Source organism: Ranitomeya variabilis, chromosome 2, assembly GCF_051348905.1.
Source record: "Ranitomeya variabilis isolate aRanVar5 chromosome 2, aRanVar5.hap1, whole genome shotgun sequence".
In the NCBI taxonomy this organism is placed as follows: Eukaryota; Metazoa; Chordata; class Amphibia; order Anura; family Dendrobatidae; genus Ranitomeya; species Ranitomeya variabilis.
In genome coordinates this window covers 690,532,659-690,551,511 of record NC_135233.1, presented here as the reverse complement: position 1 = coordinate 690,551,511, position 18,853 = coordinate 690,532,659, and the positions used below count along the sequence as shown (strand labels likewise).

The 18,853-nt window shown below is 41.1% G+C and overlaps 1 protein-coding gene across 3 annotated transcripts in view; it reads left to right on the top strand.

Annotated features, from left to right (window-relative positions):
- LAMA2 (laminin subunit alpha 2) overlaps positions 1-18,853 on the top strand; it is a 1,287,603-nt gene that overhangs the window by 591,713 nt on the left and 677,037 nt on the right. For all 3 annotated transcript variants that reach the window (XM_077289387.1, XM_077289386.1, XM_077289385.1), the window contains exon 13: positions 4,836-4,937. In XM_077289387.1, the coding sequence (XP_077145502.1) occupies positions 4,836-4,937 (102 nt within the window). The remainder of the gene's footprint in view (positions 1-4,835; positions 4,938-18,853) is intronic.

The window sequence follows — 18,853 nt, the reverse complement described above, 5'->3', positions numbered from 1 at the left end:
AAAGCCAACTCTGTCAGGTGCGGGATCACCCCAGCTGATAAGAAGTGAATCCAAGCAAATGTAAAATAAATCAATGTGTTTTTTTAATTAATTTAACTAAATATAAATAATTTTAAAGACAGGGCAAAAAGCCTCCAAAAAAAAGGGGAAACAAAGCAGCCAAATCCTTAACCATAACACTTCCATTCTAGAAATCATTGTCTACTCAGGGAGATGTCAAAGAATGACTAAAGTAGAAAAAAAACTTTCATTTCATTACATTAAAAGTTTTGCCACTTTTAATATGCAAACATCATTCTGAAAATGTCAAAAAATCCTTTTGATTCTTTACCGATAGTAAAGAAATAAATGCTAAACAATTTTGAATCCAATAAATGTTAATTCTGAACCTTTGGTGTATATCATTTCGGATTTGAATAGGCTAAAGATATATGGTTGCTTGACCTCCTCTGTCATGCATAACTGTGTGATTCATAACAGGCAAATCTATCTAGTACTTTGCATTTTTCATGTGTCCTTTATTAAATATGAGGTCTGAGCTCTCAACTCACAGATCAAAATATTCATTACTCAATCTTAAAATGCAGCATGCGGTGGCTTTTACCTACTTAATCACTTGTTTTACATGCAGTGCAATAAATAATCCTATCTACCCATGGAGGATTATCTAACACAGTTTGATGTTGTGTATGTCTGCTAAATTATTTAGAGTAATGTTTAGAATTTAAAACATTCAGTCACACTGTTATACCCAAAGTCATATCTCTAAGGTTTATGCTTTGTATTGTATCTTCAATACTCTTGTGATCCTAGAATTTGACCTTAGGCATTATTCAGATACTAGTGTTTGTCATTAGGGTTGAGCGACTTTTATTTTTATAGGATCGGGTCGGGTTTCACGAAACCCGACTTTCTCAAAAGTCGAGTCGAGTGAAATCGGCCGATCCTATAAAAAAGTCGGGGTCGGCCGAAACACGAAACCCAATGCAGTGCAATGGGATACTATGGTTCCCAGGGTCTGAAGGAGAGGAAACTCTCCTTCAGGCCCTGGGATCCATATTTAAGTGTAAAATAAATAATTAAAATAAAAAATATTGATATACTCACCTCTCCGACGCAGCCTGGACATCGCCGCTGGTAACCGGTATCTTCCGTTCCTAAGAATGGCGCTTGAAAGACCTTTCGATGACGTCACGGCTTGTGATTGGTCGCGGCCGCCCACGTGACCGCTCAGCGACCAATCACAAAGCCATGACGTAATTTTCAGGTCCTAAATTCCTCATTCTAGGAATTTAGGACATGAGAATTACGTCACGGCTTTTGATTGGTCGCTGAGCGGTCACGTGGGCCGCCGCGACCAATCACAAGCCGTGACGTCATCGAAAGGTACTTCACGCGCTCATTCTTAAGAAGGAAGGCTGCTGGAAAGAAGCCGAGGGTGAGTATATTCCTATTAGGTATATACTCACCCTCGGACACACCCTGCTTTTTTCCGGCAGCCTTCCTTCTTAAGAATGAGCGCGTGAAGGACCTTTCGATGATGTCACGGCTTGTGATTGGTCGCGGCGGCCCACGTGACCGCTCAGCGACCAATCAAAAGCCGTGACGTAATTCTCATGTCCTAAATTCCTAGAATGAGGAATTTAGGACCTGAAAATTACGTCACGGCTTTGTGATTGGTCGCTGAGAGGTCACGTGGGCGGCCGCGACCAATCACAAGCCGTGACGTCATCGAAAGGTCTTTCAAGCGCCATTCTTAGGAACGGAAGATGCCGGTTACCAGCGGCGATGTCCAGGCTGCGTCGGAGAGGTGAGTATATTAATATTTTTTATTTTAATTCTTTATTTTACACTTAAATGTGGATTCCGATACCGATTTCCGATATCGCAAACATATCGGAACTCGGTATCGGAATTCCGATACCAGATTCAGAAGATCGCCGACCTCATGGCCGACCCCACACAGGGGTCGGGTCGAGTTTCATGAAACCCGACTTTGCCAAAAGTCGGCGACTTCTGAAAATGGCCGGCCCGTTTCGCTCAACCCTATTTGTCATCTCTCAGCTGTCCTTTGCTGCCAATCGACATGGGGACCGTTTTCCATTTTGCAAATTTGGGTGATCCAAAATACAATAGGAGGCCAGATGCGGCATGGATGATCATTGCAGTTTGTCCTGATGTAGAAGTATGATCACCTTGACAAATAAAACCATGTCCAAACTGCATCTGGTCTCCTATTGTATTTTGGATTCTCAGCAGCTCAGGTTTTATATCTACTTCCATCTCCAAGTTTTCATACTATTTGTTTTCATGGATCTGCAGCAGCCTTCTTTGCTTAAAAGCGAACAAAGCGGTTGTGACTTTTACAACCCTCCAAGGGAGCAAATCCTGTTTTACTCTTTTCTTTGTAATCCAGATAAGACCCTATTGCACTATTTGTCATTTTGTACTATACTCTAGTCCAATTTTCAAACCAAATTTACCCATTCAGATTAACCCCTTTGAGGTGGGCTCCGGCGGTGAGCCCACCTCATAGCCGCGACATGTCAGCTGTTTTGTACAGCTGACATGTGCGCGCAATGAGCGCGAGTGAAATCGCGATCCACCCGTGCCCATTAACTAGTTAAATGCCGCTGTGAAACGCTGACAGCGGCATTTAACTAGCGCTCCCGGCCGCGCGGCCGGAAGTGCTCGCACCGCTGACCCCGTCACATGATCGGGGGTCATTGGTGCATTGCCATAACAACCAGAGGTCTCCTTGAGACCTCTATGGTTGTTGATGGCCGATTGCTTTGAGCGCCACCCTGTGGCCGGTGTTCAAATCACACCTGCATTTCTGCTACATAGAGGTGATCTGTGCTTCACCTCTATGTAGCAGAGCCGATCGTGTAGTGCATGCTTCTAGCCTCCTATAGAGGCTACTGAAGCATGCCAAAACTAAAAAAAGTGTTTAAAAATATAAAAAAAAAAAAAAATTTAAAAGTTCAAATCACCCCCTTTTCACTCCAATCAAAATAAAACAATAAAAAAAAAATCAAACCTACACATATTTGGTATCGCCGCGTTCAGAATCGCCCAATCTATCAATAAAAACAAAGGATTAACCTGATCACTAAATGGCGTAGCGATAAAAAAATAAAAACCCCAAAGTTACGTTTTTTTTTCGTCGCCGCGACATTGCATTAAAATGCAATAACGGGCAATCAAAAGAACGTATCTGCACCAAAATGGTATCACTAAAAATGCAAGCTCGGCATGCAAAAAATAAGCCCTCACCTGAAAATTGTAGATTCGTAGATCGTAGATCGGAAAATGGCGCAATTTTTTTTTTTTTTTTTTTTTTTTTTTTAGCAAAGTTTGGAATTTTTTTTTACCACTTAGATAAAAGAGAACCTAGACATGTTTGATGTCAATGAACTCGTAATGACCTGGAGAATCAGAATGGCAGGTTAGTTTTAGCATTTGGTGAACCTAGCAAAAAAGCCAAACAAAAAACAAGTGTGAGATTGCACTTTTTTTGCAATTTCATCGCACTTGGAATTTTTTTCCCGTTTTCTGTTACACGTCATGGTAAAATCAATGGTATCGTGCAAAAGTACATCTCAAAATAAGCCCTCACATGGCCATATTGATGAAAAAATAAAAAAGTTATGGCTCTGGGAAGGAGGGGAGCGAAAAAAGAAAATGGAAAAACGAAAAAAGCTCCGGGGGTGAAGGGGTTAATGGGTTTGCAAAAACAATGGACAGCATATGTATACAATGGGCAGACAAACCAATAGTGCAACTTGTGCAGCCACACAGTGGCCCAAAAAGTAAGGGGTCCAATTCCACCAACAAAGCAGCAAGCAGTTTCTGTCATAGACACATAAATGGGTGCATTATGATGAACTATTGCCAAAAGTCCATATACTTTTCTTGCACAGAGGTCCTTTTTTGCATGTTCTACCCCTGATTGATGATTTATGTGCTATCTATCCTTGACCAGTTGCCAGCAGATACATGGGAAACATCTTTCTAATTGGTTTGGTAGGATTTGGCTTGCCCTTAGCCACCTTATTATTTTTTTGTGTGTATTTGAAATGCAGATGACACATGGATAATAGCAATTATGCACATGATGCTAAAAATAAATGAAAAATATACCAAAACACAAATGGTAGAGTACTCTTTACTTGGACACAAAGGCCCCAAGTCATCAAGACTGGTGTGAACAATGCTGGTCTTGATGCAGGGGTGTGTTGAAGTCAGAAGCTTCTGATTCATTAGACAACAAATACCTATTAATGAATCAGGCGCGTCTGAAAAGTGGCATGGGTCTCAGTGCGACTCACCAGGAATCTAACTCATGAATTAGAAAATCTGTGGCATAGCACACCCATTCTGCCCCAACTCCACCCATTTTGTCAGAGCTCGGTGGAACTGGCATGAAAATGCCAAATGTCGCAACCTTCTTGAGTTGCGCAAATATTTGACAAAAATTCTTTACTGAATTGAGGCCAAAATGCCTGGACTAATAAGATATGAAGGGAGAAATGTGTTATATTTACAGTGATTACTGTCTCGTTTCACAGACATATTGAAAAAGTTATGATTTCTATAAGTTAGAGCTACATATTGTCATAAAAGTGTATTCACAAGGAAATGTTAGCAGAGTTTTCATGTCACAAGTAATGACAATGTCCATTTCTATTGATTTTCTGTTTGCTTTTTATGTTTAACATGTGTTTGATCAATATTCATAAAGGAATCAATTAACATCAGTCAAATATAGGAACAGAGTAAAAGGCTAAACGCTAGTGAAAAAAGTCTAATGAATGCATTTTGATCCCATGTAGGCTACTGCGGTGGGAGGATATTTAACATACACAATCTCCTATGACACGTCTGTTAATGAAGATGCTGAGGATTTCACAGATTATCCAAGTCTCATTATTGAGGTGAGGTTTTTCATCTAATAAATGATTTCGTACTGGACTTCAAATTACAATTTGGCATTGTTATTTAGATATAGGGACAAAAATGTAAAAGCTATCACTATGAAAGAAGTTCTGACATATAAACACTTGGGGAAAATTTTTCCAGCTATGTGTGTTAGAATACTGGAGCATTTTATGTCCCAAAGTGACTTTCACGATTTGTGTCATATTAATTGTGTGTTTTAGACATTTCCTAGGCATTGATAATTAAGGGGAATGGTCTTTCTGAAAAGGAACATGGCTTAGAAGAAAGGTGCGAGGTCTAACCATATGGCAAAAAAAGTGCCATGCTTGTGGTGGCATAAAGCGCTGTCAGCTTAGTCTAGACTGTACATAAATATGCCATATTTATGAAGCAGAATTTGATAATCTTGGTGAATTTTAACATTTTAAAGAGAGCCACAAAGTGGATTTCTTCATCAAAGGTATCAATTTAATCTGTGTAATAGCACCAATACAGCCATTTCTTTATTTTATATTACAATAGCATGCTAACAAGTCCCCTTTAATCCCTTTCCGACATTGGGTGTAATAGTACGCCGATGTCAGACTCTCTCCCTTTGATGTGGGCTCCGGCGGTGAGCAAATGGCAGCTGTTTTGAACAGGTGACATATGACAGTCAAATGCTGACAGTCGCATTTAACATGTGCTTCTGGCAATCGTGCCGGAAATTCACCCACTGGTGACCCCTTCACGTGATTGCGGATCACCAGTGGGTTAGCATTACAACCAGAGGTCTCCTGGAGACCTCTATGGTTGTCAATGTCAGCTTGCTGTGAGTGCCTCCCCGTGGTCGGCGCTCATAGCAAGTGAGTAATTCAGCTACATATAGGTGAACTGATCATGGCTTGTATGTAGCTGAGCCAATCGAGTTAGGGCAACTTCTAGCCTCCCATGGAGACTATTGAAGCATGGCAAAAATATAAGAAAAAATATTTTTTAAAAATACATAAAAAAATATATTAAAGTTCAAATCACCCTCCTTTCACCCCATTCAAAATAAAAATATAAAAGAAATCAAACCTACACATATTTGGTATCGCCACATTCAGAATCACCCGATTAAGGGTGGTTTCACACTTGCGTTTTTGTCTGCAGCGTTTTTTGCACAAAAAACGCATGCATTTTTTCCCCTATATTTAACCCCTTTCTGTCATTAGACGTACTATTCCGTCCATGTGGGGTGGGCCCTACTTCCCAAGGACGGAATAGTACGTCATACGCGATCGGCCGCGCTCACGGGGGGAGCGCGGCCGATCGCGGCCGGGTGTCAGCTGCCTATCGCAGCTGACATCCGGCACTATGTGCCAGGAGCGGTCACGGACCGCCCCCGGCACATTAACCCCCGGCACACCGCGATCAAACATGATCGCGATGTGCCAGCGGTGCAGAGAAGCATCGCGCAGGGAGGGGGCTCCCTGCGGGCTTCCCTGAGCCCCCCGCAGCAACGCGATGTGATCGCGTTGCTGCGAGGGTCTTACCTCCCTCCCTGCCTGCTCCAGACCCGGATCCAAGATGGCCGCGGATTCGGGTCCTGCAGGGAGGGAGGTGGCTTCACAGAAGCCTGCTCAGAGCAGGCACTGTGAAGCAGCCTGCACTTCTCGCAGATCGGTGATCTGTCAGAGTGCTATACAAACTGGCAGATCACCGATCTGTATTGTCCCCCCCTGGGGCAAAGTAAAAAAGTAAAAAAAAAAAATTCCAAATGTGTAAAAAAAAAAAAAAAAATTCCAAAATAATGAAAAAAAAAAAATATATTATTCCCATAAATACATTTCTTTATCTAAATAAAATAAAAAAAACAATAAAAGTACACATATTTAGTATTGCCGTGTCCGTAACGACCCGACCTATAAAACTGGCCCACTAGTTAACCCCTTCAGTAAACACCGTAAGAAAAAAAAAAAAAAACGAGGCAAAAAACAACGCTTTATTATCATACCGCCGAACAAAAAGTGGAATAACACGCGATCAAAAAGACTGATATAAATAACCATGGTACCGCTGAAAACGTCATCTTGTCCCGCAAAAAACGAGCCGCCATACAGCATCATCAGCAAAAAAATAAAAAAGTTATAGTCCTGAGAATAAAGCGATACCAAAATAATTATTTTTTCTATAAAATAGTTTTTATCGTATAAAAGCGCCAAAACATAAAAAAAATGATATAAATGAGATATCGCTGTAATCGTACTGACCCGACGAATAAAACTGCTTTATCAATTTTACCAAACGCGGAACGGTATAAACGCCTCCCCAAAAAGAAATTCATGAATAGCTGGTTTTTGATCACTCTGCCTCACAAAAATCGGAATAAAAAGCGATCAAAAAATGTCACGTGTCCGAAAATGTTACCAATAAAAACGTCAACGCATCCCGCAAAAAACAAGATCTCACATAACTCTGTGGACTCAAATATGGAAAAATTACAGCTCTCAAAATGTGGTAACGCAAAAAATATTTTTTGCAATGAAAAGCGTCTTTCAGTGTGTGACGGCTGCCAATCATAAAAATCCGCTAAAAAACCCGCTATAAAAGTAAATCAAACCCCCCTTCATCACCCCCTTAGTTAGGGAAAAATAAAAAAATTAAAAAATGTATTTATTTCCATTTTCCCATTAGGGTTAGGGTTAGGGCTAGAGTTAGGACTAGAGTTAGGGCTAGGGTTAGGGCAAGGGTTAGGGCTAGGGTTAGGGCTAGGGTTAGGGCTAGGGTTGGGGCTAGGGTTAGGGCTAGGGTTTGGGCTAGGGTTGGGGCTAGGGTTGGGGCTAAAGATAGGGTTAGGGTTTGGATTACATTTACGGTTGGGAATAGGGTTGGGTGTGTCTGGGTTAGAGGAGTGGTTAGGGTTACTGTTGGGATTAGGGTAAGGGGTGTGTTTGGATTAGGGTTTCAGTTATAATTGGGGGGTTTCCACTGTTCGGGCACATCAGGGGCTTTCCAAACGGGATATGGCATCCGATCTGAATTCCAGCCAATTCTGCGTTGAAAAAGGAAAACAGTGCTCCTTCCCTTCCGAGCTCTCCCGTGTGCCCAAACAGGGGTTTACCCCAACATATGGGGTATCAGCGTACTCAGGACAAATTGGACATCATCTTTTGGGGTCCAACTTCTCCTGCTACCCTTGGGAAAATACAAAACTGGGGGCCAAAAAATAAGTTTTGTGGGAAAAAAAAGATTTTTTATTTTCACGGCTCTGCGTTGTAAACTGTAGTGAAACACTTGGGGGTTCAAAGTTCTCACAACACATCTAGATAAGTTCCTTGGGGGGTCTAATTTCCGATATGGGATCACTTGTGGGGGGTTTGTACTGTTTGCGTACATCAGGGGCTCTGCAAATGCAACGTGACGCCTGCAGACCAATCCATTTAAGTCTGCATTCCAAATGGCGCTCCTTCCCTTCCGAGCTCTGTCATGCGCCCAAACAGTGGTTCCCCCCCACATATTGGGTATCAGCATACTCAGGACAAATTGGACAACAAATTTTGGGGTCCAATTTATCCTGTTACCCTTGTGAAAATATAAAACTGGGGGCTAAAAAATCATTTTTTTGAAAAAAAAAAAGAATTTATTTTCACGGCTCTGCGTTATAAACTGTAGTGAAACACTTGGGGGTTCAAAGTTCTCACAACACATCTAGATAAGTTCCTTGGGGGGTCTAGTTTCCAATATGGGGTCACTTGTGGGGGGTTTGTACTGTTTGGGTACATCAGGGGCTCTGCAAATGCAACGTGTCGCCTGCAGACCAATCCATTTAAGTCTGCATTCCAAATGGCGCTCCTTCCCTTCCGAGCTCTGTCATGCGCCCAAACAGTGGTTCCCCCCCACATATCGGGTATCAGCATACTCAGGACAAATTGGACAACAAATTTTGGGGTCCAATTTATCCTGTTACCCTTGTGAAAATACAAAACTGGGGGCTAAAAAATCATTTTTGTGAAAAAAAAAAAGAATTTATTTTCACGGCTCTGCGTTATAAACTGTAGTGAAACACTTGGGGGTTCAAAGCTCTCAAAACACATCTAGATAAGTTCCTTAGGGGGTCTACTTTCCAAAATGGTGTCACTTGTGGGGGTTTTTAATGTTTAGGCACATCAGGGGCTCTGCAAACGCAACATGGCATCCCATCTTAATTCCAGTCAATTTTGCATTGAAAAGTAAAATAGCGCTCCTTCCCTTCCGAGCTCTGCTATGCGCCCAAACAGTGGTTTACCCCCACATATGGGGTATCGTCGTACTCAGGACAAATTGCACAACAACTTTTGTGCTCTAATTTCTTCTCTTACCCTTGGGGAAATAAAAAAATGGGGGCGAAAAGATCATTTTTGTGAAAAAATATGATTTTTTATTTTTACGGCTCTGCATTATAAACTTCTGTGAAGCACTTGTTGGGTCAAAGTGCTCACCACACATCTCGATAAGTTCCTTAGGGGGTCTACTTTCCAAAATGGTGTCACTTGTGGGTGGTTTCAATGTTTAGGCACATCAGGAGCTCTCCAAACGCAACATGACGTCCCATCTCAATTCCAGTCAATTTTGCATTGAAAAGTCAAATGGCGCTCCTTCCCTTCCGAGCTCTGCCCTGCGCCCAAACAATGGTTTACACCCACATATGGGGTATCAGCGTACTCAGGACAAATTGCACAACAATTTTTGGGGCCCAATTTCTTCTCTTACCCTTGGGAAAATAAAAAATTGGGGGCGAAAAGATCATTTTTGTGAAAAAATATGATTTTTTATTTTTACGGCTCTGCATTATAAACTTCTGTGAAGCACTTGTTGGGTCAAAGTGCTCACCACACATCTAGATAAGTTCCTTAGGGGGTCTACTTTCCAAAATGGTGTCACTTGTGGGGGGTTTCAATGTTTAGGCACATCAGAGGCTCTCCAAATGCAACATGGCGTCCCATCTCAATTCCAGTCAATTTTGCATTGAAAAGTCAAATGGCGCTCCTTCCCTTCCGAGCTCTGCCCTGCGCCCAAACAATGGTTTACACCCACATATGGGGTATCAGCGTACTCAGGACAAATTGCACAACAATTTTTGGGGTCCAATTTCTTCTCTTACCCTTGGGAAAATAAAAAATTGGGGGCGAAAAGATCATTTTTGTGAAAAAAATATGATTTTTTATTTTTACCGCTCTGCATTATAAACTTCTGTGAAGCACTTGTTGGGTCAAAGTGCTCACCACACATCTAGATAAGTTCCTTAGGGGGTCTACTTTCCAAAATGGTGTCACTTGTGGGGGGTTTCAATGTTTAGGCACATCAGGGGCTCTCCAAATGCAACATGGCGTCCCATCTCAATTCCAGTCAATTTTGCATTGAAAAGTCAAATGGCGCTCCTTTCCTTCCGAGCTCTGCCATGCGCCCAAACAGTGGATTACCCCCACATATGGGGTATCAGCATACTCAGGACAAATTGTACAACAAATTTTGGGGTCTATTTTCTCCTGTTACCCTTGGTAAAATAAAACAAATTGGATCTGAAATAAATTTTGTGTGAAAAAAAGTTAAATGTTCATTTTTATTTAAACATTCCAAAAATTCCTGTGAAACACCTGAAGGGTTAATAAACTTCTTGAAAGTGGTTTTGAGTACCTTGAGGGGTGCAGTTTTTAGAATGGTGTCACACTTGGGTATTTTCTATCATATAGACCCCTCAAAATGACTTCAAATGAGATGTGGTCCCTAAAAAAAAATGGTGTTGTAAAAATGAGAAACTGCTGGTCAACTTTTAACCCTTATAACTCCGTCACAAAAAAAAAATTTGGTTCCAAAATTGTGCTGATGTAAAGTAGACATGTGGGAAATGTTACTTATTAAGTATTTTGCGTGACATATGTCTGTGATTTAAGGGCATAAAAATTAAAAGTTGGAAAATTGCGAAATTTTCAAAATTTTCGCCAAATATTCGTTTTTTTCACAAATAAACGCAACTTATATCGAAGAAATTTTACCACTATCATGAAGAACAATATGTCACGAGAAAACAATGTCAGAATCGCCAAGATCCGTTGAAGCGTTCCAGAGTTATAACCTCATAAAGGGACAGTGGTCAGAATTGTAAAAATTGGCCCGGTCATTAACGTGCAAACCACCCTTGGGGGTGAAGGGGTTAACATTGAAAACGCATGCGTTTTTTTGTACACGTTTGGTCGCGTTTTCAAACGCATGCGTTTTTTTTCTGCATGCGTTCATTTTCAGAAATGCTACCTGTAGTATTTTCTTGCGCGTTTTTTTGCCGCGAAAAAACACATGCGTTTTTTCGCGGCAAAAAAATGCATTGCTGTCTATGTAAACGCATGCATTTTTAAGCACATGCGGTTGTTTGTGTTAAAAACGCATGCGTTTTTATTGGAAAAAAAACAGAAAACACACTGAAAAGTCACCCACCACCAAGGTGATAAAGGGATCCAAACCCTAACCCTACCCCTAACCTCACCCCTAACCGTTTAATGAACATTTTCTGACAGTCATAGTGCCACGTATTTCAGTGCCACGTATTTCAGTGCCACGATATTTCAGTGCCACGTATTTCAGTGCCACGATATTTCAGTGCCACGTATTTCAGTGCCACGATATTTCAGTGTAGGGTTAAGTGTAGGGTTAAATGCGTGGCACTGAAATATCGTGGCATTTACGTGAAATATGTGGCACTTAAATACGTGGCACTTATATACGTGGCACTTAAATACGTGGCACTTATATACGTGGCACTTAAATACGTGGCACTTATATACGTGGCACTTAAATACGTGGCACTTACGTGGCACTTAAATACGTGGCACTTATATACGTGGCCACTGAAATATCGTGGCACTTATATACGTATATACGTATATAAACGTATTTCAGTGCCACGCATTTCAGGTTAGGGTTAGGGTTAGGGGTAGGGGTAGGGGTAGGGTTAGGGGTAGGGGTAGGGGTAGGGTTAGGGGTAGGGTTAGGGGTAGGGTTAGGGGTAGGGTTAGGGTTAGCATTTTTTGTTTTTTTCTTGTTTTCTTGTGGTTTTCTATAAAAATGCATGCGTCCAAAAAACGCATGCGTTTTACCGCGTTTACATGCGTTTTTTCACACATGCGTTTTTAAAAAAAACGCATGCAGATAAAAACGCAAGTGTGAAACCAGCCTTATTAATTAAAAAAAAGGATTAACCTGATTGCTAAACGGCATAGCAAGAAAAAAAATCAAAATGCCAGAATTACGTTTTTTTGGTCACCACGACATTGCATTATTATGCAATAATGGGCGATCAACAGATCGTATTGGCAACAAAATGGTATCATTAACCCCTTCACCCCCGGAGCTTTTTCCGTTTTTTCGTTTTCGTTTTTCGCTCCCCTCCTTCCCAGAGCCATAACTTTTTTATTTTTCCGTCTATATGGCAATGTGAGGGCTTATTTTTTGCGGGACGAGATGTACTTTTGAACGATACCATTGGTTTTACCATGCCGTGAAACAGAAAACGGGAAAAAAATTCCAAGTGTGATGAAATTGCAAAAAAAGTGCAATCTCACACTTGTTTTTTGTTTGGCTTTTTTGCTAGGTTCACCAAATGCTAAAATTGACCTGCCATTATGATTCTCCAGGTCATTTCGAGTTCTTAGACACCTAACATGTCTAGGTTATTTTTTATCTAAGTGGTGAAAAAAAATTTCAAAGTTTGCTAAAAAAAAAAAAAAAAATTGCGCGATTTTCCGATACCCGTAGCGTCTCCAATTTTCATGATCTGGGGTCAGGTGAGGGCTTATTTTTTGCGTGCCAAGATGGTGTTTTTAATGATACCATTTTGGTGTAGATAAGTTCTTTTGATCGCCCGTTATTGCATTTTAATGCAATGTCACGGTGACCAAAAAAACGTAATTTTGGCGTTTTGATTTTTTTTCTTGCTACGACATTTAGCGGTCAGGTTAATCCTTTGTTTTATTGATAAATCGGGCGATTCTGAACGCGGCGATACCAAATATGTGTAGGTTTGATTTTTTTTAATAGTTTTATTTTGATTGGGGCGAAAGGGGGGTGATTTGAACTTTTATATATTTTTCATTCTTTTTATATTTTTAACCACTTTTTTTTTTAATTTTGGCATGCTTCAATAGCCTCCATAGGAGGCTAGAAGAATGCACAACTCGATCGGCTCTGCTACATAGAGGTGACATACAGATCACCTCTATGTAGCAGAAAGGCAGGTGTACTTTGAGCACCGACCACTGGGTGGTGCTCAAAGCAATCAGCCATCAACAACCATAGAGGTCTCAGGGAGAGCTCTGGTTGTTATGGCGATGCACTGCTAACCCCCGATCATGTGACGGGGGTCAGCAGTGCGAGTACTTCCGGCCGCGCGGCCGGGAGCGCTAGTTAAATGCCGCTGTCAGCGCTTGACGGTGGCATTTAACTAGTTAATGGGCACGGGCGGATCGCGTTTCCGCTCGCGCTCATTGCGCGCACATGTCAGCTGTACAGAACAGCTGACATGTCGCGGCTTTAAGGTGGGCTCGCTGCCGGAGCCCACCTTAAAGCAGGGGATCTGCCAGCTGACGTACTATTCCGTCAGCTGGCAGAAAGGGGTTAAAACTGTCAGCTCAGCACGCAAAAAATAAGCTTGCACAAAACCCTAGATCATAAAAGATGGAGACACTATGGGTATCAGAAAATTGCGCAATTTTATTTATTTTTTTAACATAGTTTGGAATTTTTTTTCACCACTTAGATAAAAAAGAACCTAGACATGTTTGGTGTCTATGAACTCATAATGACCTGGGGAATCAAAAAGGCAAGACAGTTTTAGCATTTAGTGAACACAGTAAATAAAGCCAAACAAAAAACAAGTGTGGGATTGCACTTTTTGTTGCAATTTTACTGCTCTTGGAATTTTTTTCCCATTTTCTAGTGCACGACATGATAAAACGTCCAACTCGTTTTGCAAAAAATAAGCCCTCACACGGCCATATTGACAGAAGAATAAAAAATGTATGGCTCTGGGAATAAGGGGAGAGAAAAATGAAAATGCAAAGACGAAAATGCTTCCAGGGTTTAAGGGGTTAAGCACTCAATGGGCTATGACCCTGCTGATCAAAGCTGCAAAAAGTGTCTAAAACACTTAATATGAACCAAATAATGAAAGACCTTTTTTTTCAGGAAAATTACTCTGGCACATTTAGCTTAATAAATATGACTTTCAAGCTGCAGTTTTTACATATAAGAACATAGATATATTAGTGAAAAACAAGCATAATTACACTAAAGTGCTATTAGAAAAAGTAGTAGGTCTATTTCAATGATAAGTCAAACAGAGGAAGAATACAATTCTTTTAGCCTTCCATACTTTAGAATTATCTGCTTCATATGCCATAGAAAGAAAATAGGTAGCTTGAGTAGCTAATAGTGTTGAGCATTCCGATACCGCAAGTATCGGGTATCGGCCGATACTTGCGGGTATCGGAATTCCGATACCGAGATCCGATACTTTTGTGGTATCGGGTATCGGTATCGAAACAACATTAATTTGTAAAATAAAGAATTAAAATAAAAAATAGGGATATACTCACCTCTCCGACGCAGCCTGCACCTTACCGAGGGAACCGGCAGCGTTCTTTACGTCACGGCTTGCTGTGATTGGTCGCGTCGCGGCCACATGGGCGGCACGCGACCAATCACAAGCCGTGACGTCACGGAAGGCAGTAAACGCGTGCATTTTAAGCAAAGAACGCTGCCGGTTCCCTCGGTGAGGTCCAGGCTGCGTCGGAGAGGTGAGTATAGCAATATTTTTTATTTTAATTCTTTATTTTACACATTAATATGGATCCCAGGGCCTGAAGGAGAGTTTCCTCTCCTTCAGACCCTGGGAACCATCAGGGATACCATCCGATACTTGAGTCCCATTGACTTGTATTGGTATCGGGTATCGGTATCGGATTAGATCCGATACTTTGCCGGTATCGGCCGATACTTTCCGATACCGATACTTTCAAGTATCAGACGGTATCGCTCAACACTAGTAGCTAAACAACATGGGACACTGTGAGGGCAAGATAAGTAAAGCAATTATCTGAATGGGCAGTTCATTCATTTATCAAACTACCCAGCATAATCTATCTATATAATTGTCTAAGGGGTACTTCCGTCTGTTTGTCTGTCACGGAAATCCCACATATATACTACGTGGTGTGCTATATATTACTATACATATTCTAGAATACCTGATGCGTTAGAATTGGGCCACCATCTAGTATTATATAGAAGCAGAAGTAAATAAATGAGCAAAATGTAATATTTCTCAGTCTGTCAAGTCAAGTTTTAAGCTTTATCATTGTATACAGTGGGAAAAAAAGTATTTAATCAGCCATCAATTGTGCAAGATCTCCCACTTAAAAAGATGAGAGAGGCCTGTAATTGACATCATAGGTAGACCACAACTATGACAGTCAAAATGAGAAAACAAATCCAGAAAATCACCTTGGCAAGGTTTATTTTGCAAATTATGGTGGAAAATAAGTATTTGGTCACCTAAAAACATGCAAGATTTCTGGATCTCACAGACCTGTAACTTCTTTAAGAGGCTCCTCTGTCCTCTACTCATTACCTGTAGTAATGGCACCTGTTTGAACTTGTTATCAGTATAAACGACATGTTGCACAATTGGTGGCTGACTAAATACATTTATCCCCACTGTATATGTTTAATAACACCAGTTGTAATATTATTCTCTTTCATCATTTAAAAAAAAGCAAAATGTAGGCTGCCATTTGTAATATTTGGCTAATGCTTTCACGGGGCAACATGTGTGGCACCCCCAACCCCCTCTCTTATTTTGCTCTGGTTACATACTAATATAAGGTCCAAATGCGATATTACTCCGGTGAGGATCACTTCGCAATCCTCGGACTGGCCATCTGTTCTCCTGACCTGAGTGTTAAAGGTTCATAGAAATACAGGCTGTCACTCTCAGGTCAAGAGAGCCGACGGCTAGTCCAAGGAATGCATTGTGATCATCACATTAGTAATACGGATGTCTGATTGTACCCATAAAGGGATCAAATATTAAAAATAAATATATAAAAAAATATTTTGAATTACCTCAAGGCCTTCTACTTAAAAACAGATCCCTATGTTATCATAAGTTGTAAGCTCGATAGACATCCATGAGGAGATTGGAATATTTACAATTAGGACTTTTCCTATATAATTTACATTGCCTATTGGAGGTATTTACAATGTCTGTAACAGTCATCTGTTTACCATAAGCTCCGATGGTAAAAAAAAGAAAAAAAAACAAGAAACCTGTCACTGAGTGGTTGTTCATTTTATTTGCAGGATACATTTGTGCTGATTTTTTTGTACAGAGAAAAAATGTGAAATATCTTATACCAGCCCAAACAAGGACAAAAATACACTGATCCAGCACATGAGGCCAACAGACATTGTAAATAGTGATAATCCAACGTATGATTGCTGGTCTCACCCCTACACAACCACAGTCTACAAAGGGCAATAGCACTTCCTGGATCACTACTGCCTATCCCGCCAGTATCTTACACAGTGAGAAATATACCTATTTGGCTGTGGCAATATTTGACAGGAAATCAGAATAAACCTTTCCAATGTTAGGTCAATTAGGATTACCATAATTATTAATATTTCTGAAATGCCAGAAAAATGAGAGAGAGAATGTTTTAAGGTGCTTTTAATACTTAGTGCAAATTCAAAAGTTTACATACATTTCATCAGTATTTGTTACCACTGCCTTTAAACTGAATGACTTAGGTCAAACATTTGGAATATCCTTCCACAAGCTTCTCACAATAGTTGGTCAGAATTTTGGCCCATTCCTCCTGACAAAACTGATGTAACTGATCCAGGTTTGTAGGTCCCCTTGCTCGCTCCTGCCTTTTCAGCTTTGCCCGTAAATGTTCGATAGGATTGAGATCAGGGCTTTGTGATGGCCACTCCAGAACATTGACTTTCTTATCCTTAAAGGGAACCTATCACCCCGTTTTTTTCGGTATGAGATAAAAATACTGTTAAATAGGGCCTGAGCTGTGCATTACAATAGTGTAGTTTGTGGACCCCGATTCCCCACCTATGCTGCCGAAATACGTTACCAAAGTAGTCGTTTTCGCCTGTCAATCAGGCTGGTCAGGTCGGATGGGCGTGGTTTCTTCCCCCAGATATTGCGTAGTTTTCCGTTGGTGGCGTAGTGGTGTGCGCATGTCCAAGGTCCCGAATCCTGCACAGGGGTGTGAAAATAGCAGCGATGTCCGTTATTCCATTGGTGATCGGTGGGCGCGGCCATCTTGCTTTGGCCGCGCGTGCGCAGAAGCGGCGCTCTGCTGGCCGCGGCTTCAGGAAAATGGCCGCGGGATGCCGCGCGTGCGCAGATGGATATCGCGGCGGCCATTTTCCTGAAGCCGCGGCCAGCAGAGCGCCGCTTCTGCGCACGCGCGGCCAAAGCAAGATGGCCGCGCCCACCGATCACCAATGGAATAACGGACATCGCTGCTATTTTCACACCCCTGTGCAGGATTCGGGACCTTGGACATGCGCACACCACTACGCCACCAACGGAAAACTACGCAATATCTGGGGGAAGAAACCACGCCCATCCGACCTGACCAGCCTGATTGACAGGCGAAAACGACTACTTTGGTAACGTATTTCGGCAGCATAGGTGGGGAATCGGAGTCCACAAACTACACTATTGTAATGCACAGCTCAGGCCCTATTTAACAGTATTTTTATCTCATACCGAAAAAAATGGGGTGATAGGTTCCCTTTAAGCCACTTTGTTAACATTTTGGCAGTATACTTCGGGTCATTGTCCATTTGGAAGACCCATTTGCTCCCAAGCTTTAATTTCCTGGCTGATGTATTGAGATGTTGCTTCAGTATTGCCACGTAATCTTGTTTTATCATGATGCCATATATTTTTTGAAGTGCACCGGTCCCTCCTGCAGCAAAACAACCCCTCAATATGATGCTGCCACCCCCGTGTTTCACAGTAGGGATGGTGTTCTTATGCTTCCAAGCTTCTTCCTTTTTCTTTCAAATGTAACGATGGTCATTGTGCTCAAAAAGTTCAATTTTAGTTTCGTCAGACCTCATGACATCACCAAAAATTAAGGTCTTTGTTTCTCTGTGCATTTGCAAGCATAACATTGGCTTTTTTATATTTCTTTTGAAGTGATGGCTTCTTCCTGACAGAATGACCTTTCAGCTCATGCTGATACAATACTTGTTTCACTGTGGATGTTGATACAATCTTACCTGCTTCTGCCGTCATCTTCACAAGGTCTTTGCTTTTGTCCTTGGATTGACATCATCATATTGGCAGGCTAGAATTGTTTAAAGACATAGTAATCTTAGTGTAGGTAAACTTTTGACTTTGCAGTAAGTAATGAAAATGACTTAAAATTTTCTCTCTCATTATTCTGGCAATTGGCAAATATTAATAATTATGATAATCCTAATTGACATAAAACCAGAAAGGTGTACTCTGATTTCATGTCAGATGTTGAAAAAACCATGCATATGTGTCTTTTTATATAGAATATGTAAACTTTTGTTTTCAGTTGTATCTCTGGAATCAGGGCATCTGCCCCTACATCATGCTGTACTCGGATGGGGCAGCAAAATCCTGGTGACAGATTCCCTTTAACTTTTAGATGTATAAAAAATAAATATGTTTGAAATGTGTTTTTTTTTGTAATATGGGAGCCTATGGACAACAGATTTCTCCTATAGACATTGTAAATGCAGCCAAGGCTAATTTCATCCTCTTCCTTACAGCAACCCAATAGATAAAGATCTGGGATGGTCAGAATTTCTGGATGCTTACTCCCTTGCTTCTTCTAGCCCAATTTTTATGCAAAGACCG